Source organism: Python bivittatus, unplaced genomic scaffold, assembly GCF_059951505.1.
Source record: "Python bivittatus isolate LINGU-HERP-01145 unplaced genomic scaffold, Pbiv_v1 ctg000800_np1212, whole genome shotgun sequence".
NCBI lineage: Eukaryota > Metazoa > Chordata > Lepidosauria > Squamata > Pythonidae > Python > Python bivittatus.
Window position 1 is genome coordinate 996,476 of NW_028277105.1, and position 22,154 is coordinate 1,018,629.

Consider the following 22,154-nt stretch of genomic DNA (forward strand, 5'->3'; position numbering starts at 1 on the left):
TTATCTTTTTATAATGCCTGTTTTTATTCACTTGTTATTTTAATTCTTGTTCGCCGCCCAGAGTCGCTTTGTGTGAGATGGGTGGCTATACAATTGTGATGGATGGATGGATGGATGGATGGATGGATGGATGGATGGATGGACGGACGGACGGACGGGAGGAAGGAAGGAAGGAAGGAAGGAAGGAGGGAAGGAAGGAAGGAAGGAGAGAGAGAAGGAAGGAAGGAAGGAAGGAAGGAAGGAAGGAAGGAAGGAAGGAAGGAAGGAAGGAAGGAAGGAAGGAAGGAAGGAAGGAAGGAAGGAAGGAAGGAAGGAAGGGAGAGAGAAAAGGTTTGCTGGCTGACTAATTATAGTTGGTTGGTTGCCATAAGCTGTGGTTTTTAAAACAAAGTGGCTGAGTTCAAATATGCTAAGCTTTAATCCGCAAAACACAGATTCTGGCTTAGTCACTTTAAGTGAACCAGACTATTTTAAAAATTATGTCAAACAAGAACCATTTTAATGGGAAAGAACGAAAACAATTGTCATTTTAACTGAATTCTGTCTAATGCTGAAAACAGCACGTCCCTGAGGAAGAGAAAAATGTCACAGCCTCTTCCAGAATACTCTATCTATCTAATTTATATAGTCCTCCCATTCTGCATGTTTCCAAGTTTCTTTTTTAAGTCCCTGGGCAGCCAAGAAAAACAATGGATCATCAAACAAATTAATCCAGAGTTCTCACTCCAGGCATAAAGGACCAGGCTCAAATTATCCTACCTCCGACTCAGGATGCGAAGACCCAGCTCTCTGGAGGCGGCTCTGATGCCGGGAAAGGTGGAAGGAACGAGAAGAGGAGGACCAGCAGCACGGGGGATGGACTCAGCTACAGTGGCGATGGGGCACCACTGGGAAACCTGAAGGACCAGACTGGTGACAGATTTTCATGGAAAAATTCTATCTGTGTAGTCACTAAGAGCCAACTTGAAGTCACAGTAAATGAATAAATGAATCAATCAAGACAAAACTTTTCATAAAGTTCTCTTTGTAATCCATTCATTTAAATAAGTCCATTCTCTCTTTTGTGAATTTTTGGTGAGATAGAAAAGGCCTGTTCATAGACATTTTACCCATACTTATATGGAACAACTGGGGGAATCCTCTGGTGTCACAGGTGTGAAAATCAGCCTTTCCCACATTCTCAAAGATATCTATCTAATTAAAATATAACCACCCATAACAAAGCTAGTCACTCTGGGTGGCGCACAGCAGAGCTAACACAATTAACAAATGGTTAATGGGAATGGGAATCTTCCATGCCCAGGACTGCAAGATCCTGCGCAAAACTCATCCAAGAGCATCAGTCTTAGTTGTACGCCTCCCAGAGTCACTACTTATGAGATGGGTGGCTATATAAATTTGACATATAAATAAACAAACAAACAAACAAACCAATCCAGCCTGTGGAACGAGGTTTGATTGTTCACAGAAGCTCATCTCACACTCTCTGTGAATCTGCTAGTGTTTAATGAGTTTATATTTGGTTATAAAAGCTCTCCCACAGTTTGAGCATCCATATGCTTTCTCTCCCATGTGACATTTCTCATGTATTACCAGTGCAGACTTGAGAACACCGTGTTCTTTGCAATATGAAAATAAACTTTACTGTACCCATTTTGGTCTGGTTCTTGATTCTCCAAGTCAAATGGACCCACCTGACAGATCCAAGCTAGCAGCAAAGGGTTTGGAAATCTGTTCAGTCTGGATTTGTCCTTAACGAAAGGATTTTACTTCAACTGTACTTATAAAGTGTTTCAGCATCCATATTCAAACTTTGTCTAGGGGATTTCAGTGTTGGAAAACTATTGAGGGTAATTTCCAGTTTAGTTTAGATCCAGCACACTTCCAGTCCGTCCCTATATCCAAGTCAGAGCAAGCACACGTCATTCAGTTCAGCTAGCAAAAAATATAGCCTGAGGTTTATTTATTAAGCATCAGCAAATATTAAAACAGTTAACTGTCCTTTAACTGGGAGTTGAAGTCCACACATCTTAAAGCCATCAGGGTTGGATTTTATGCAACTGAGAAGGGAGAAAACAGTGTAAGGTTTCTTTAGGTTTTTTTCTCCAATGGTATCCAAAACCAACAATCCATCAAGACTTTTTTTTTCCCCTCGCAAGACCAACTTGAGCCTAAGTAGTAGGAGCAGAAGTATTTTCCATTTTCACATGCACTTATACATAAGCTCAGAGGATGCAAAACAAAAATCACGACGTTAGCAAAATTTGAGAGTTTCTAACTCTCCCCAATTAGGATTCAGTCCGGCAGAAGATCAGACACGAAAGTACCAGCTGAGATTTTAAAGTTTTATTGAAAGCTTGCCAATAGAGTCAGCTGGGGTCTCCCCTTAAGACAGAGAAGAACCCCGGTCACACCCAAAGATGATGATTTTATACATGTTTCTTACAAAGAGATACAGTGATTAACAAATGATTGGCTGAAATTGGCTTAAGTTTTGGATCCTTATGGGGGAAACCTATCTTCCTGATGACCTATTGGTTACTAGTCAGAGTTCAGGGCATCCCCCTTTGATCTTCTGAATTTTATTGTTTCTTAGAATGCAGATTGGGGTCACTTCCTCCCGTATCTTTATGGCCTCGACACTTTGGGAGACAGGGTGTCTGCCTAAAGCCTTTCAACATAACAGAAATGAGGGAAATGTGTGAAGGTTCATGAACATCAGTTTCCTTGTTATCCCTTTGGTTTTCAAATGTAAGGAAATAAAGATGAGAGAAACTGGGAGTCCTTTTTCATAAGGTTTCAGTCCTCTCTTTTTAAATTCTTAATATTTTAAATCGAGAAATTTAAACTTTGTAAGGAAGGGCTCCCTGTACCAAAACAAGGTACTTGTTTTTCTGCAGAGAACTTGGTTGTGTACAGGTGCTACATGCGGAAGTAAAGATGGGAAAGCAATAAAGACACGCACAGATTAATAAACCACACACAATCACAACTACCAAGCCAATAAAAAGGTAGAGCAGCCAGGAAGTTAACCAAGACCAGTCCCACGGAGAATTGTTCCAATCTTCAACATACCCTTCTCTATCTTTGCGGAGATCCGCCACAAGTTGAGCGATCTGTTTATGGTCAGTTAGGAGACCTTTTGTCTGGTCATGGAACATGCAACATGACTGATTAATATACACGCAAACACCACCCTGACTATTCAAGATCATATCCAGGGCCATCCTATTCTGGAGGACCACTTCCTTAAGGGGGATGATTTCATCTTGCAAGCGTTCCTCCAGATTCAATGTAATATTCTCTAATTTTTCCAAGGCCGTAGAAGTGTTGTAAACAAAGGAGGCAAGTTTATGTATGTCTTTGTAATTTTGAGCAACTTCTATAGCAGGGAAGAGACTCCTGCCAGTTAAGGTCCCTGTAGACCATTCTAGGTGTTCTGCTCTCCTTTTCCGGTGGAAATTATGCCTAGTAGAGTATCGAATGGCTTCTACTGGCACCATATGAATGCCCCCGGGCCATAACCATCCTATTGTGCAAGTCCCTGACCAGGCAGGTGGCATGACCTTAAATCCCTCATTGCCACACAACCACCAGACTCCTGAACCTAAACGGATCAGTCGTTCAGATGTTAAGACCTGTAAAATAATCTCGAGAGTAGGAAGAAAGGTGCCCGACTTAAAGGAGTACTGGGGAAAAAGGTTTTCCAGCCATTGAGTAAAAGAACCATCAAAAATAGGAACTGACTTGTTAAACAGCGTCCAACCAGTAATATCCCATGTAAACGTATGTACACACCCCTTCCAGTCTCCCACAAAATCATTTCCCCCCCACTTCTGAAAACAAAAGGGGGCATTGGGAATGGGGTGGGGAAACTGGAAAGGCTTAAGATCCTTATAGCCTGAGTTAAAAATCTGAACTGAGTGATTATACCATCTATCCAAGCCTAGAGGTATCGGCAGGACAACTAACCCTTGCTGGCCATGAGTAGGGAAATAACTGCAAATCCAGCAGGTAAGAGGGTTGGTTTCATTAATAACTAAATTATGAAGTTGTATCAAAGTATTGTGTGTCCAGTCAGCCATTACTACTTTAACAAGTAAGAAATGAAATGACAAACAGAGAAGAAAGAGAGACATGCTGATTTTCAAAATACCTCCCCTTCTGTTTTCTATTCCATCCAAGGGATCCTTCGCAACTCATCAGGGCAAGGAGCTTCCTTACAAAATATGTTCAGTCACAACACTAGTGCCATATCAAGGTGCCACTGCAACATGAAAATCCACACTTTGAACCATTATCACCCATGAACTTATTCAGTGTCCTTAGTGTCCCTTGGAGAAAACCAGCTTGAAGCCGTCCAGTCCTTTAAACTTCCACTGGTCTTTTGGCTTCCGCTGGTGATTTTGTGATGGGACAATGCTGTCATCCGGTGGAGAGGCAGCTTTTGCCGGCTGGTAATGCACCCATGCTTGAATTCCCTCAACCTTCAGGCTGGATGGGGTCGTTAAGAGCACCTGAAGTGGCCCTTTCCACTTTTCGGACAGACGGTCAGACCCTTTGGTCCACGCCTTTACATATACCCAATCCCCGGGCTGAAATGGATGCAGAGGCTCAGATAAGGACTGGAGTCGTTTCTCCAAGAGCACCCGTTTATTTTCCTGCAACAAAACAGAGATCCCCATTAAATACCCCTTCAAATCAGCTCCCCCCTTTTTGAGATCTTCTTGCTCCTTGTGTCCTAGCAGGGAACTATCTCTTCCATGGAGAAATTTAAATCCTCCGGGGGAGGTGGAAAATCTTCCCTGCCCTTACGGCTGGAAGAACCCCCCCCCTTCCTCTCTAACTGGTAACTGCATCACACTGAGGAGGAGGAGGAGGAGGAGGAGGAGGAGGAGCAGCAGCAGCAGCAGCAGCAGCAAGGGACCATTGAACCCCCATGCCTGGGGCACTCTGTCCTACTCTTGCACCAGCTCTGTCCCATTGCTGAGCCGTTAAGGCAGCCTGAGAGGGGGGGGGCGCAGTCAGGATTGTGGGGTATGCTGGCAAAACACTTTCAAGAAACCCATAAAGGATCCTTTTCGGCTCCTCAGAGTTTGCATCCCCATATGGATTATGGAGTTTCGGAGGGTTTTGTCGAACCATTAGCACAATTCCATCACTGGGGTATTGTTTTGGGTTCATCATTATTGAGGCAAAGCATCCTGCATGTGCCAAGTCTCCTCTTTCTATTTTGCCTGGAGTTAGTCTGCACCAATCAATCAGCACCCCGATGTTCTCTGCCTCTAAGATTCCCTCCTCCAGCCACGGAGGGAAAATTTCCTTTTGAGATGGCCAATCTTTGTTACAAAGATAAATTAATCTCTTTCGTCATCCCGAACTGGGAATCTCCCAGAGCTCGCCAATTTTTAATTACACACCGTGCCAGAAGTCTTCCGTACACCTAGCACTAGGATTTTTTCTCCACAGGTCTGGCTTGCTTTCACTCTCATACGTGCACCGCCCCTCGCAGCGGGGCAGGACATGCTACTGGCGAACGGAACACACTGGCTTTCAACTCTGGCAGTCGTTGGTCTCAGACCTCGTGCCAAAATTGGGGCATCTATGCCCCGTTCGCTGAGCAGTCCTGGTCGCCCCCGGGAGGCAAGACAATGGACACACACACCGTTCCTTTCAACCGGACCGCCTGGTTTTTCCTTTCAACTGGAAAAACCTACCCGGAGTATCCAACTGTACTCACCTCTTCTGGCGCAGCTCAAGGGAAATTCCCAGGCAGGAATCGTCAGATCTTCCCTTTGTGGATCTCTTAGGGGTCACTGGGCCCCAAAGGGCCTCTCCCTTTCAGGATCACCGGACACTTAAAGACATCCCAGATGAGCCCCCATTTCTGTTAGCAAAATTTGAGTTTCTGACTCTCCCCAGTTAGGATTCAGTCCAGCAGAAGATCAGACACGAAAGTACCAGCTGAGATTTTAAAGTTTTATTGAAAGCTTGCCAATAGAGTCAGCTGGGGTCTCCCCTTAAGACAGAGAAGAGCCCTGGTCACAGCCAAAGATTTTATACATGTTTCTTACAAAGAGATACAGCAATTAACAAATGATTGGCTGAAATTGGCTTAAGTTTTGGATCCTCCTTATGATTGGGGGAAACTTATCTTCCTGATGACCTATTGGGTACTAGTCAGAGTTCAGGGCACCCCCCCTTTGATCTTTGAATTTTATTGTTTTAGAATGCAGATTGGGGTCACTTCCTCCCGTATCTTTATGGCCTCGACACTTTGGGAGACAGGGTGTCTGCCTAAAGCCTTTCAACATAACAGTAATGAGAGAAATGTGTGAAGGTTCATGAACATCAGTTTCCTTGTTATCCCCTTGGTTTTCAAATGTAAGGAAATAAAGATGAGAGAAACTGGGAGCCCTTTTTCATAAGGTTTCAACAATATAACATCAACCATGTTTATTATATTAACAATATCATCAACAATTTAAAAGCACCACGTAGTCCCAAGCACCCCCAAAATTTAAACTGGTATTGAATACTGTCACTGCAAAAAAAAAAAAAAAAAAACCCAAAAAACCTTTCCAGATTCATAAGTGTTTTAAGGGCTATTTTAATCTCAGGAGAGTGGGAAGAATCAATTCCAAGGAGAGGCTACCTGGGAGGAGAGTCTAAAATATGGGATGGCTGAAGGAAAACTAAATGAACCTAACTGCACAGATACACCAGAATATGAACTGTAACCAAGTTATTCCAATAAGTGGGCATTCTGATATTGGGCTCTGCTGGTTTGTAAGAAAGAATCCCTGTTTAACCAAAATGTTAACTCTTCCACTGCAGAGTAAAATTAACCCATGTGCTGGAATGAGCAGGCACAAAGTGATCTTCTGATACAAAAGGAAGGACAGAGGAAAAAAAAGGGGGGGAGTGAACTTTGATTTTTGTTTATTATCGGGGGAACAGAATTTTATTTATTTATTTGTATTTCAAATTTAGTCACCGCCCATCTCACTCAGTGAGTGACTCTGGGTGGTTTACCATAAAATAAAATTTTGCTTAAAAACAAACCAGGAGGGCAACAAATGCGAGATTTTATGAAAGCCATGGTTTGATTTATTATTCCACTGCCATTCCGACAGTGAATGACATCCTAAATCAGGCTTTATCTACCTCCTCCAATGCTCTGAGAGTTCAAAAAATCTTCATTCAAATTCAGGGATGTTTCAGTCAACATCCACCTGTCCTTTAAAAAAAAACAACCTACTTTTCAGAATTACAATGAATTAGTAAATCCAGAAACAGTGTCAGCATCCAAACTGTCCCCACGTGCTTTTACTGGGACTAGCTTTTACGTTTCCACAGAAAGACTCCTGCAGACCCAGGGCATCTTTAGCTTTTCACCTCTCTGATCTGCCAATCTACTTTCCCTGCCAATATTTTTGGTGGCAGATTAATAGTTCAATTGTTAGCAGTGGTCCTGAGAACGCAATTCTCTGCCAACACTTCTTTTTGTAGAGTCACTGGCTTTTCCAATCTCCCCCTTTCCCTGGCACTGTAAGCTTTTTTCATGTCCAATCAGATGCGTTCTACTTTTGAAGCTTTTCCCACATGCCGAACACTGAAATGTTTTAGTGTGCTTATGGATTTGTTTATGTCTCCTAAGAGACAAATAGTCTTTAAAGCCTGTCTTGCAGGTCAAGCATTTATATGGTTCCTCCTCCAGGTGAGACCTTTGATGACTTCTCAGTCCTGGACCATTGAAAAACCTTTCCCCACAGTCCAAGCATTTAAATGGCTTCTCTCCTGTATGGCTTCTTTCATGTACTCTAAGGCCTGACAAGTACCGAAAATCCTTCCCACAATCCCAGCACGTATACGGTGTTTCTTCAGAGTGGTTTCTTTGATGGAACTGGAGAAATGAGTTGTTGGAGAAGGTCTTCTTGTATTCAGAGCATTTATACGAATTCTTTCCCGTGTGAATCTTCTGATGCTGCCATAAAGACCAAAGCGTGGTGTAACCTTTCCCACATTCTGAACAATCCCAAAACCTCTTTTCCTGATGGGACAGTTCATGATCGAGGCACCGTGATCTCTGCACAAAACTCTTCTCACAATGGGAGCATTTGAACCGTTTCTTTCGAGCAGGGACTGCTTTGGGGCTAGTGAGATAAGAACTCTTTTCTCTAAAGTGGATGGTCTCATGTCGGAAAACTTTATATTTCGTTACAAAACCTTTCCCGCATTCTGGGCATTTGTACGGTTTTTCCCCTGTGTGACTCCTCTGGTGTACCACCAGCAATGACGTACGATTAAAGCTTTTCTCACAGTAAGAACACTTGAATGGTTTCTCACCAGTATGTTTTCTTCTGTGTCGTTCAAGGAGTGAGCTTTGACTAAAACTTTCATCACAGTCAGAGCATTTATATTTATGCACCTTCTGGTGATTAATTAAGGAGACTTTGTACTTTAAACATTTGCCACATTCGAGGCATTTATATGGCTTTTCTTCTGTGTGGGTTATCTTGTGGCCTCGAAAGGCAGCATGGCTACTGAACCTGTTCCCGCAGTCAGAACACTCATAAGGTTTCTCACCAGTGTGGATTCGCTCATGAAGTTTAAAGCTTGAAGTGGTCCTAAAGTTTTTCCCACAATCTGGACACGTATACGGTTTTTCTCCTCCATGAATTTTCTTGTGCCGGATAAAGTTTGACGAACAGTTGAAACTTCTCCCACAATCTGAGCATTTGTAAGGTTTCTCCCCTGTGTGGATTCTCTCATGTTCTACAAGCCGTTCTCGAGTTCCAAATCTTTTCTCGCAGTACAAACAGGTAAACAACTTCAACCCTAAATGCGTGTTTTCATGCCTGGTAAAATGCGCTCTGCTGCCGAACCTTTTCCCACAAGTTGTACACTGAAAGGGTTTCTCTCCCGAATGGATCTTTTCGTGTTTTCGAAGAAAATTCCTGAAATAGAAGCTTTTCCCACAAATCAAACACAAATGGGGTTTCTCTCCTCCATGGATTTTCTCGTGTCTTACAAGAGTTGATTTAGAAGCAAATTTTTGCTTGCAAATTGAACACGGAAATGGCTTTTCCCCAGTGTGAGTTCTTAGGTGGATAATAAATACACCTTTATAAGCGCAGATTTTCCCACAGTCAAAACATTTGAACGGGGGTGCTGCTGAACAGGCCATTTCGCTGGTTTCGGAAGAGGATTCTGCTTCTTCCGAATGCATCTTTTTTGGCGCATCCCCGTGACTCTTTCCTCTGACTTGGACTCCTTTAATGGGATTCTCGTTTTTCTCACAAGAAATCGTTTTTTTTGGAGCTTGCTCTGTTTGAGTTATCTCTGGTCTACGACATCTCTTCAAACTTTCTTTCTTTCTATGGAGAAAAGCTTTTTCTTTGCAAGGCTGCATCAAGGACCCTCCTGAATGTCTCAGTGGAGAATTTTCGTTTCCCTTCTTCTCTCTCCCCTCTTTATTGCTTGCTATAAAAAGAACACACAACCCAGAGAATCAAGACAGGGTAAATTTAATTTTTCCACTTAGCACGCTAAAACAAATAAGCTGCAAATTTTTGTTTTGACTTGTTTTCAAATGTAAATTCTGATTCTAAAGTATTATAATTCCTGGGTGGATAACTGTAACAATCCAAATTTTGAAAAGCAAAAATTTATAGATTTTTTTTTTCAGATAAATTTTAAAAATCTAGGGAGAAAACACCTAGATTGGCAATATCAAGCTTACTTAGTTAACATCTGCTATGTTTCAACTAGCCAAGGATCATTATATCTTGCATATGACTTTGCAACTTTGCCAAGGATCATTATATCTTGCATATGACTGCATGGACTTTGGCTGCTAGAATATCTATATCCAAAAATGGAAACTCTAAAAAAAAAAAAAAAAAGCTTATGTTTTCTGCCTATAACACAATACTTGATTATGTGCCATCAAGTCTTTTTCAATGAATACATCAATCACAGTGTCAGCCTTGCGAGACGTCCAGACAAGAAGCATGTCCAGATAGACTAATTCTACTTTATCGTAAGGCTACATGAACAGAATCTTGCAAGTCTGAAAGTAAATTTCTCTCCACGTTGCCTTTACAGCCCAAGAAACTAGGGAGGGTGCATCCCTTCTGAGATGTTTTCCACGCCCACATTCCTGCTGTGGGCTAAGCTGCTTCTTATCTGAAGATCCCCCTGGGTGTGGCTTTTCCTCCTGTCTCCCAAGGTCATTCCCACAGACCATTACACACAGTACTGCAACCTCTTGGTTTTTCTGGTTTTTAACCAGAAAATATCATCAGTGCATGGGAGAGTGGAAGGAAGAAACCACACCCCAACAGAGACTGGGCAAGCTATATATAAACAGCCAGCAAACTCTACTCTCCCATGCACTGATGTTACCACATGGTAACACCAAGAACCTAACAGTTGAACCCCAAACTGCATATATTCTCTGCTCTTGGACTCAGTAGAGAAGTTTCAGAATGGGAAGGATAAGCTCAGCTGATGAGAGGGAGGCATCTGGACGTTTAATCATAAAGGAAGAGCAATACATACCCACCCAAAGAAGGCTTGATTCTTTTAACCTTAAATGGGGTATCAGGGAGATGATGGGACATAGAGATTCCGTGGGTGTGATGGAAGGTATCTATGAGGAGGAGAGTGATGTGGGAGACGAAGGCTATCAGGAAGGAGGGGAGGCATTCCAGGAGGGGGGAGGAGACAAGAGGCAACACAGTACACAGGGGGAGCGTGAGAAGAGAAAAAGAGGTTCAAGATAGCCACTCCCTAGAATCTCCCAGGGTATATCCACTAGTTGCTGTAGAATAGATTTACTTCGGCAAGATTCTGTCTATAAGGTGTAGGCAAATAAAGGAACTGGGCTGGACTGGACTGTTCCATCGTTGTTCTTGGGCTGGGCCTGACAGGGGGCAATGATAGAGACAGTGGGGATAACAGGGAGGCAGAGATTGGTGAAGTTGCATTTGCATATATGCCTGTGCATAAATGAGAAGAACAGGGCAGGTTTTTTGTCTGTCTGCTCTTACCAGCTTTGGATGCACATCTTTCCCTTTGCTCTGCACATGCTTTTGCTCCCCTGTCCTGGGGATCCTCCTCTTGGATGACAGCTTCACCAGGATCACTAGGAGCAGCTTCTGTTAGGCCCTGTCTTTTGGGTCTGTGCTGAGTCACAGGACTCCTTCTTCTTTGACGGAAGCAGAGGAGCTCCCTTTCAGCTGGTGGAGATGAAACCCGGTTCCTTTCCTCCAGGGCAGAAGCTTCTGGTTGAAGAAGACTCTCTTCCTCTTTGCTCTTACAACTGTCATCTGTTAGGACCCAGAGGTGAAGAAAAAGCACAAGAGGGTCACCACTGGATTGGATCAGAAGTCACAGAATCATGGAACTGTAGAGATGGAAGGGGCCATAAGGATCACCTACATCCAACCTGCTGCCACGTGCAGGAAAGCCAATTAAACCATCCTCAAGAGATGGCCATCCAGCCTCTTCTTAAAGACCTCCAGAGATGGAGAACCTGCACACTCCCTAGGTAGACTCTTCTACTGTTGTATAGACCTTCCTTTCTTTCTATTTAAATAAAAACTACCTGTAAAAATTGATTAGTATGGATCAGGACTCATCCAGGAACTATCCAGATGCTGCTGGGATTCCTATAGCCTAGGGCAGTGTTTCTCAACCTTGGCAACTTGAAGTCCACCCATGTTCAAGTTGCCAAGGTTGAGAAACACTGGACTAGTCAGTTTTGTAATGAGGCTAGAAGGGCAATATGGGCTCCCAAAGATGCTACTGGGGGAGGATGAGTTGCAGCATAGTAGTTTCTCTACTGTTTTGTATTAATCAACAGAGGCTTAAAAAAAATAAATCTGGTGAGGCAAGAAAGGGGTCTACAGAGGAGTGGTGGGGAGCAAGCTATTCCATTTGCCTTTTGCCAAGAGTGTGTCTAGCCACACCTACCAGAGACCTTTCATTCGTTGATAAAATGTGTTAACCATTCTCTTGACTCTTGAGAGCCAGTTAGGCGTAGAGGTGAAGATGTGGGCCCAGAAACCAGGAGATGGTGAGTTCAGGCCTCCCTTAGGCATGAAAGCCGCCTGGGTGACTTTGGGCCAGCCCCTCTCCCCCAGCCCAACCCACTTCACTGGGTTGTGGTGGGGGGGGGAAATAGGGGGCAGGAGAAGTAGCTATGTTCACTGTCTTGAGTTGATCAAAATGCATAAAAGATAGGATAAAAATATACTATAATAATAATAATATTATATTATTATATATTTATATTATAATCATAACTATATATAATTTTATATATATATTATATATATATTATATATATATATAACAATATATTATATATTATTATATAATTATGATTATAATATAAATATATAATATATTATTATTATTATTATTATTATTATTCATATCCATGATAATTCTAAAGCAAGGGTCCACAATTCTAAACATGCTCATGCATATATCTTTCTCTATCTCTATCTAACTAACTTACTTTTGGGCCATGGGAAATATGAGGTATGGGTATTTCCTATCTATTTCTAGATAGGAAAATAGGGTATTTCTAAAATTACCTAGAAATCCCACATTGTTGTAATTTTCCTGCATAACGCTTCGATAGAGGGCTCTTTGCTTCAGATCCAGCAGAGCCCATTCTGCCTTCGTGAAATATATTACCACATCTTCAAACAACACTGAGCCCTGAAAGAAGACAATCAGTTAGCTGACATCATCTCAACAAAAGGATCAGCAAGGGGAAGTGCCCAGAAATGTTGCAATCAAATTGAAGTCAGGAAAGGGCATTAGGGAAAGGAAAAAGAATCTGATGGCCCTTTAAAGACAAACGTGTCAAATTAACAAACAGTAGTCCACTTTGCCAGATTAGAGGATTATCTGAATGAAGAGGACAGAGGAGGATTAAGATTGTACTAATCCTTCCAGAGAGGTACTTCAGAACATTTTGGAGTGCCTATGGAACACCTCTTTTTTTATATAAATTTTATTAAGTTTTACAAAGAACATAAGAACTAACCCAAACTAATGAGTAAAAGGAGCAAAGAAAGAAAAGAAGGAAGAAAAAGTGCAGAAAGATAGAAAAAGAAAAAAGCTTCTGATTTCTTTTGAGGCAATTATAAGTACAATTACAAAATTAATGCTTACTCTAATGATTGCAAAAAAAAAGCTTACTTTTTTCTATTATCCAGTTTTTTGCTCATCATCAAAACCACAAATCATCAGTGCATTTTTTTCTGTTTCATGCAAAAAGCCTATAAGCGGTTTCCAGCCAGCCATAAATGTACACATTGTCTTTTCTCTAATCAAAGAAGTTAATTTAGCCATCTTTGCAAGTTCCATCATTTTCACCAGCCTCAAACACCTCTTTCTGAATCATTAAAACAAGCCTGTCTTTCTCCAGGCTTACGGCGTCTGCCCCGTTGCTGGGGGACAACAAGGAACGTCCTTGTTCTCCCCCAGCAAAGCATCTGTGTGCATACCCCCTCACGAGGAGATAAACAGAAGCAGCCACGTCAGCCTAGAAAAAGAATTTTGGAGTGCGATACATCTTATCAGTGATCAGATTACTTCCCATAGTGTGGTAAGAGCCGTCTGCTGAAGCCCTAAGAAATCAAGACCGATTGCTTTACATAAGCGTATAGCGGGCAGATGTTTGTAGAAATATACAGTAATCACTTGGGTAATATGAAATAATGCGTGGCTGGGGCTTCTTTGGTGTAATGAGAAAAATCAAGCAGGATTGAATAAGCAGAAGGGTAGCATTTATGATACTTAATCTGGGCCTACAGAAAAAGAGAAAACAGTCTCTTCTTCAATGATGCTTAAAAACGTAGCTTTACACAAGCGTTTAAAGTTGTTGCGACAGTGTTTTTTGAAACCTTAGCTTTCATTTATTACAGAAAATCCCCAAACAGTTCACCATCAGAATAAAAACAAGAAGAAAAAAATAGCCCACCCCATCCCAAATCCATGAACGTACAAATGTTAGGGAGAAAACTAAACACTCTTTTGGATCTGTTGTGCCTTGGAAGGGTTAATACATAAACTTCCATTGTGTTTCCTGGCCAATTCAAAGAATTGGTGCTGATCTTTCAAACGCTGACCAGCCTGATGCTGAACTATCAAAAACAGATGTTTTCAACTGGTGTCCTCCAATGTATTGGACACCTATTTCAAAATTTCTAGCTTGCTGGTTAGGAATTCTGAAAGCTGCAAGCCTCTGTATGAAACAAGGGCACCAGTTGGGGACAGCAGATCAAAAGGACTATTTTCTTCTAAACGTACCACCCAAATGTTTTAATCAACTCTGGAGACCCCTTCATTTTTCACATCCTCAGTATCTATATTGCTATTTCTTTCAACGCTGGCCAAAACTCCTTTAAGAGGAGTTTTGAAATTTTAGGTCCTTCCTGAAATGGCAGCTTTTACATATTTTTCAATCAGCTGAGAAAAATAAGTAATACTTGCATGAGAGGAGCTGACAGTTGTCAGAGCAGCATTATTTAGCTAACAGTGGAGAAACACCTTCCTGGTCAGCAGAACTGAAATAACTAGCAAAAGATTCTTTGTCTTCTAGAATGAGATCACTGTAATCCACAAAGACATCTGCTATGGTTCATTTGATATTTTTCAAGTGACTCATATGTCCTAGTAATGTTGGTATAGCTTCCTCACTTGTTAACGTTTAATTCAAAACGTGGAAAGCTATTGCATGAGGACGTTGAGCTGGTTCTCCGAGGTGCAAAAATGTTCTTACTATCTCACCTGATGGATTTGGTAACTTCCAGATTGCCCCTCCTCAGTTTTTTGAGGTTCTCCCACCTTCAGTTCCCACACCTCACCCTGGGTCACCTGAGTGAGCCCTGCTGCATCCATTGTCCTTCTTCAAGAATATGATCCAACTCAGCAGCATCCAAGGAAGCTATTCCACAACCTGCAAGAGAACACACACACATTTATCTAATTAATCATCTGACCCTTTTCCCATCCCAACAGGATGATCAAGGTATCTAATAAAAACAACACACAAAAGTAAAATAAGTTTAACGCATAGGTAGAAATAACCACATAAATATTAAAATCATTATGAAAAGAACTGAAGAAGCCTAGTTAAAGAGGCAAATTGAATTCCCTTTTTGAAGGCGGAGAGAATGAAGCAAGCATGACCCAATTCAAACGTCACAGAATTTTAATAAAGCACGTTGTGTGAACCCAATTGGTGCAGTTTGTAAGTGTGCTTTGTGGCTTAGCAATGTATTATACAAATAAAAATGGTTGAGAGTTTGATTCTCTAGCCTTCAGAATTGGTAAGGATGATGGGTATGCAAAAAAGATCCAGAGAACAACAATGGGTAAAAAGGCCTCAGGGTGGGGGCTAACACATACTCATGAAAGACCAAAACTTTGTTTCCATCAAGACAAAAGTTAGAATGGTCATCACAATGGTCTTTTTTGTTATAATGTATGGATGGGAGGGAGGGATTCTGCACAAGAAGGAGGGGAAGATTTGGCTTCCTTGAACTCCAGTCCTGGAGAAAGCTGCTGTTACATTCCTTGTCAACCAAGAAAAAAACAACTGTTCAATATGAGAAGGAATCCAATGGTCACACTGGAAGCAAGGCTGGTGAAACAAAACCCATCATACTTTGGTCACCTTGTGAGGTCTGTCAGGGAAAAAACACGTTAAACACAGGAGACAGACACACCAGAACATAAGTTACTTCAAAGTTCTAAAAGCTTTATTAAAAGTTAGTTCAATGAGCAAGTAAAATTTAATCAGTGAGATACAAGGTACTTACTTAGATGCACATTGCAGTGAGGACCAGCAAGAGCAAGCTGTCAGCTGAGACAGCTTGACCATGTGGTCCCAACCCTTTAGTTGCAATCCTTTTTATCCTTAAAAACCGCAAACCACAATCATGACTCTCAGAATTTTCAACTGAATCGTAACATCCCCAGAGCTAATTTCACCACACTTCCCTGTTCCCTTTGTCCCTGTCATGTCTGTTCCCATCAACAAGTTTGCTTATTTAACAGTTTGCTTAGTTTTGCAAGTTTTACTTATTTCCTGGTCATCTCCAAGCTAGCCCTTGCTTTTATTATTGTGATTAAAAAATATATCTATATTAAAATAAGCTTCAGGCCATTAACATTTTTCCTCTCACAGGTCTGAGGCATCTATGGAAAAGATGATCATGCTGAGCAAAACGGATGGAAAGAGAAGAGGAGGCTGGCAGCCCAGGAGGTGGACAGATGGCCTGCTGGAAGCCACAGAAAGGCACTTAAAAGAACTGGGTAATGCAGCAAGAGACTGCTGGCTGGGGAATTCTGGGAGTTGCAGTCCACACATCTTAAAGTTGCCAAGGTTGAGAAACACTGCACTAGACACAGGGATCTTTTAAAAGCTTTATTCTGTACAGAGAAAAGGATGCTTGGGAATAAACTCCCAATCAAGCACAGACACCCCCCACCCCACCCCTCCTTACAGTGAGTTCCTTTTATACAGTTCCTACAAAGCACATTGCCTCTTAGGGTGAGTTCTTGCAAGGAAACAAAACTTTTTAAAAAATCATAACTTCCTAGGTCATTCATCACAACCAGGTTAACTGTCATACTGCTCTCCTGTTCTCATCCATACATTTTTGTAGGAACTTACTTACAAAGCACTTATAACCGGCCTGATCTCAGCCTCTCTGTCTGCTGGTTTCTAATTATCTTGCTCAATAACTGGCAGAATCAGTGAACAAACATGGGTTCTCTACACCCTCAAATTCCAGCTGTGCGGGGAACCGTAACAGGTTCCTCCCATTTCATTCCCATGTATTCTCTTATCTACCACCTCTTCCTAACTCTAAGCTACAAGGCCCTGCAGTGCCCTCTTTGTCACTCCAATTAACTTAGCTAGTTTAACAGACACTGGGAAAACATCATGACTGTAGCTAAGCTAAGAAGGCTATTTCATGACTACACTGAGATTTTTCCACTCCAAAGCAGCTCACATTATCTTGCAAGGTCTTTATAGCTATTCTGGGGGGCCAGGGCTGTACTTTTAGAAACCATGACACCCTTGGAACTATTTCATCTAAGTTCCTTAGAGCTATTTTTGCAATCCCAATATATTAAAAATGTTGCACTTAATTTAGAAATGGGTTTATCTTGGGGCCTAGAGCTTGGTATCTTCAACCTTCTAAAAATAAAGGTTTCTTTTTTCTCTGTGGGTCTGGCCACACCAGTCCTTAAAAATCATTTCCAAGACAATGTAGATTTTGAAAAAATTATTGGAGAGCTCTGTCCTTAGGCTTTAATAACGCCAGAAGTATGACATATTTGGGTCACTGATTTTTCAAATCAACCTTAAGTCTGGTTTCCAGACTTGCAGCCAATCCCCCCCCCCCACAAAAAAAAATTATGATGTGCCATCCTCTGTTGGAGAAATATCTGTACAAGGGAACTCCTGATCCATCCCATTTGTGACTTACACGTTTTCTCTCCTTTCTCAAGATTAGATTTGTTTTGTCTACTCAAGCAAGATGCTCAAGTTCTTCCTTCTACAAGCACTTTACAATGGGTTTACAAAGCCAGGTCAACACACAACAGGTCAATGTTACATTCAGTAACATTTCATGGGCAAGACCTGAATACACAGGAATCAGGGTGTATTTATAATCAAGCAACATGGAAATACAGGATTATAAATGTGATTGGTTACAGATGAATTATAAAAAGTTTTTTAAAAAGATCTGAGTTGCTATGTTGTACCCACTAACTATATTTGCTAAATGTTAAGCTGTCCTCACCAACTTCCTCTTGAAGCCTAACCACAAAAGCTATTCTTATGTACCTACTTACTTACTTCTGCTTGCTAAATATTTGCTTAAAATATTTATTAATATTCAAATGTTTGGGGTAGTTGTGAAGGCACCAAGCTAGAAACCAGGAGACTATGAGTTCTAGGCCTTCATTAGGCAGGAAAACCAGCTGGGTGACTTTGGGCCAGTCAGTCTCTCTCAGCCCAACCCACCTCACAGGGTTGTCGTGGTGGTGGAGAAAATAGGAGGAAGGAATATTAGGTAAGTTTGCTATTTTGAGTTATACATAAAAATGCAGGAAATAATGATAATGGTTTAAATTCTTCTACACCCCCTACCTTTCATCAATCATAGTCCTGACACCTAGCTTGGTCCTTGTTGACCTGGGAGATGATTGATCTGGTATAGGTGTCTGCAAATTACATCTCACCATATTGTTTATGGGAGACACACCTTCTGTCTGGCTCTTCTGATGAGACCTGTCCAGTATGGCTGAACCTCTGGCATAGCTCTCATCTTCCTTGGAGCACACAAGTTCCACAACCACGTCAAGGTTGTGCCTCACACTGGGAGTAGGCACAAATTCTTTTACACCCCCTACCTTTCATCAGTCACAGTCCTGAACTTTGGCAAGACTGGATACAGAGTCACCCGTTGGGGGGAGATGGGCAGCATACAAATTTAATAATAAAAATAAATAAATGCATTGCCCTCTGCCACCTTTACATATATATAAAAAGGGTATATATAACACAGTGTTACCTGGAATTTTACACTTCATTATTACCATTTTAAAAAGGTGGTATTAGCATTTTTTAACATGGCTGTCCAGGCCTCTTTTCTACCTTTAGGAAAGCATATTTTTCTTCTGGGCCAAGGCCATTTCTTTTGGCATATTTGAGAACTTGCCTTTTCAGCAACTAAACAATAGAGAGCATATTCTGAAAGTCCTTGAACACGCTTGCAAGTTTTAAAGATACAAACCCAGCTGGGAAAGGGAGGGACATATCCCATAAATTTGCCACTTGTGGAATGTTATCTGGAATCAATGTTTTCTATTGTTCAATTCTCATGTGTAATCAATGTCTTTTGTTTACTTGCTGACATATCACATATGCTGAATGTATGTATCATTTGTTTCTGTACCCTATAAAAAGACTGCCCTTAATAAGCACATTTTGCCTGAATTACTGGGTGGTTCGTATTTTCGGGTAGGCTAAGAAGCCACCTTTGCAAAGGTAAAATGGTTTTCTCTCCCAAATTCAGGGAATCAGTCTTCAGCTCCACATCACTTGGGGTGCCTGAGTTTTAAAGACAACACCACCACCCTGTAAAAATATATACCCCCCTCCCTCCCTCCCCCCCTCCCTCCCCCCCTCCCTCCCTCCCCATATATGCCCTTGTAAGGAAAGCTCAGCAGAGTCTTTGAGCCAAATTTTGTCTGCAGGGAATCCCAACCAACTTGTTTTAGAGGTTTCTGGTCGAGCCTCCTGCCCAGTGCAAGAATCCTCAGGCCATCCCGGGCAAATTGTTGTCCTGAATTCACCTTTCCTCCTCCTTTTCTACTCGGATCCAGTCAGAGAGAAGCCTTCTCAACACAAGGGAGCTTCACTTTAGACTTATTCTGCTTGCACACTATGGAAGGCCTGGGTTATTAATCACTGCAAATAACAACGGTGTTCGAAATAATTCAGATTAAAAAATCCGGGCTGCCTTCAGTTCCCATCGCTTATTATAGCCTGGGCGCCCAATTTTGGCCGAAGCGAGGCCGGGGAGGTAATTTCAGGCTCCTCTCCCCCCGCCCTGAAAGAGGCAAGAGGAAAATGACCCCCCCTTCCTCCAGCCAAGAGTGACCGGAAGTGCGCCCCTACACAAACGGAGCCTAGCAAAGGAGCCAGTCGGGGGCGCTCTGCCTGCGTCGTCTCTATCGTTCCAGTGGCACCCCGAGATCGAACGTGGGAGGACGCGCCAGATTCTCAAGCAAAAAACCCCGCAACCCTCTTTGTAAAAAGAGTTTTACAAAGCCTGGGAAGTTAAATTAATCCCTGGGGGCGTCTGGTTTCCGATGCTTGAGGCTACTCCCATTCAGCTAATAAACCCGAAGGTTTATACCAGCGTTTTTCAAACTTGGCAATTTTAAGATGCGTGGGCTTCAACTCCCAGAATTGCGTCCGCACATCTTCAAGTCGCCGAGACTGAAAAACACGGGTTTATACTATGGCCGCAACGTACTTTACTCGCCAGACAGTGCAGCAAACCAGCTCTCTCCCCAGATGATTAAGCCAACAAGAGCACCTTAACGAACTACGTTCCACCTCCAGGCTGCCGTCGGGCGGAGTCCCCCCTCGGCCTCACTTACGCCCCCCTGGCACAGCTGATGTTCCCGCGAAACTAACCTCCTGCTCCTGCTGCTGACCTCCTTTCCCCTCTTCCCATTTCCATGTCTGCAGAAGCCCCGCGCAAACCCACTTCCCGTATTAGTAGAGGAGCGACGAGGAATAAAACCAATCGAATTCAATCCACTTTTGCTAAGCAGCAAGTGAGACAGAAGACTTCAACTCACTAAAAGGACAGAAGCAGTCTGAGGCGTCACGGGCCAAAGTTAAGGCGAATTACCAAGCTGAAGTGGGCTGAAGATGCAGGAAGCAAGGAGGTTGCGATCACCGCCTCTCTCGACCGAGCAACAGCCTTTGGGTCGGCCCCACCACGCAGGTCATTTTTATGGGTGGGGGGGATCCAGGTGGCCGTCCCACATCAAGGGGTCGGGCTCTCCAATTGGCTGCCAACATGCCCCCTCGCCCTTCTTCCACGCCGGATTGGTTCATTCATATATGAGAAACCCGCTTCCTGAATCTGCGGGGAAGTCATATCCGAGGTGTTCACGTGAGATCCTTCCAATGAACTTCCCCATTTTTTCTCCCAGATGTTTCCTGCTGTTGATAGCGTTGCTCTCCAGCCGTTTAAGTGGTTAACCAAGACAAGCACACCGAATATCCTCACTCGAAGACATTCTTTTCTTTCACATTTCATACAATATCATGCAAAGAAGTATGCTATCAGACGCTAACATTCAAACAAAGTAGCAAAATAAAATAAAGCAAAATAAAGCAAAATAGCAAACAAAAAAGCAACACAGCCAAATTACAAATTTAAATAAATTTAAAATAAATTTAAATTTATTTTTAAAATAAAATAAATTAAAATAAATTAAAAATAAATTAAAAAAAAAAAAGTACAAATTCCCCAGATAACCAATAGCATGGCATTAATTGGAAATTCATGAAATTCTGTGAAGGAAAATGCCTTTTTTGGCAGCAAATTACATTGAATTGCAGAAATGGCGGCGAGTTATATAGCTGGGGAATCCCCATGCTGGCTGAGGGATTCTGGGAGTTGAAGTCCACACATCTTAAAGTTGCCAAGGTTGAGAAACACTGTAGATCAATGCTTGCTTATGCTTTTCCTCTCTTAGCTGTGCAAAGGCAAAACTTTCCATCAGTTTCTAGCTACTGAAACTACTTCCTCTTGAGGGCTGACTGTAAGCCCATAAAGTTTAAACTTATACCTAAAGCGATTCCAACCTGTTCTTAAAACTTTTCCTAACTCTTACATACCAAGTTCATCTCCTTGGTTTCATCCTAAAACAGCAAATTTGTACTGAGACAAAATAGTCTGGCCACATTCCTTTAATTAATAAAAATCTCTGCCCAATTGCCCTAGATCTCCTTGCTGTTCCATTCTTGTATCAAAAAAGTATAGTTGCGTTTCTAGAGGGAATTTGATTGAAAGGGTTGTTGTGAAGATAAAAAGGAACAGGGACAGTGATCTTCTACACCCCGTAGATCTGGGATGGGCAATTCTTGGTGACCAAGGCTGAACTTAGGGTGAAATGGGTGTTGCAGTGTTTCGCCACAAAATGGGTCTGAGCTTGGTGCCGAAGCCAAAAGACATCCAAACACGAGGTGCAGAATAAAGGGTTGCTTTTATTAAGGTACCAGAACAAAAGGACTCCAGCCCGTAAGGCGGCAGGAGTCCTGAATACAATTTGGTCACAATCTTTATACTTCTCAAATTCCCTCCCCAGCTCCTCATTAGTCAGGTACTATGGAGTTCACAACCTATCAGGTACCCCAAATACAACTTCCGTTTGTCCCGCCTTAGTTTACATCTCCCACTACTCTCCTCTGAAGACCCTTGCCCTTATTTACAGTTATCCATATTTGGGGCTTTTGTCTACACGTCACTTTAAAGGCTATTGTGTCCTTACAGGCTGCGGTTAAACGGTTTAACGGA

General features: G+C 42.2%; 1 protein-coding gene across 6 annotated transcripts; it reads right to left on the reverse strand.

Moving 5' to 3' along the window:
• Positions 1–2,338: 2,338 nt before the first annotated feature.
• Positions 2,339–20,754, reverse strand: LOC103059757 (zinc finger protein 114-like). 6 transcript variants are annotated; one of them, XM_088128645.1, is made up of 5 exons: positions 20,425–20,754; positions 14,818–14,986; positions 12,612–12,738; positions 11,058–11,336; positions 2,339–4,661 (listed from the first exon to the last, which is right to left on the reverse strand). In XM_088128645.1, the coding sequence occupies exons 2-5, from the start codon at positions 14,926–14,928 to the stop codon at positions 4,654–4,656; spliced, it is 525 nt and encodes a 174-aa protein (XP_087984771.1). In that variant the 5' UTR covers positions 14,929–14,986; positions 20,425–20,754; the 3' UTR covers positions 2,339–4,653. The 6 variants fall into 6 exon arrangements, with proteins under 6 accessions (XP_087984771.1, XP_025026295.2, XP_025026294.2 ...); XM_025170527.2 differs by lacking the exon at positions 2,339–4,661 and adding an exon at positions 4,682–9,486 and having other exon boundaries at positions 20,478–20,712; XM_025170526.2 differs by lacking the exon at positions 2,339–4,661 and adding an exon at positions 4,682–9,486 and having other exon boundaries at positions 20,425–20,712.
• Positions 20,755–22,154: the final 1,400 nt, after the last annotated feature.

Bases quoted from the DNA above. Each gene is read 5' to 3' on its own strand.
- LOC103059757 (XM_025170527.2), bottom strand. From the start codon at position 14,928: ATGGATGCAGCAGGGCTCACTCAGGTGACCCAGGGTGAGGTGTGGGAA. The intron at 11,337-12,611 runs GTAATTTTAGAA...GGGTCCTAACAG, and splicing joins CAACAATGTGGGATTTCTAG to ATGACAGTTGTAAGAGCAAA. The intron at 9,487-11,057 runs GTAAGAGCAGAC...TTCTTTTTATAG, and splicing joins AAGATGTGCATCCAAAGCTG to CAAGCAATAAAGAGGGGAGA.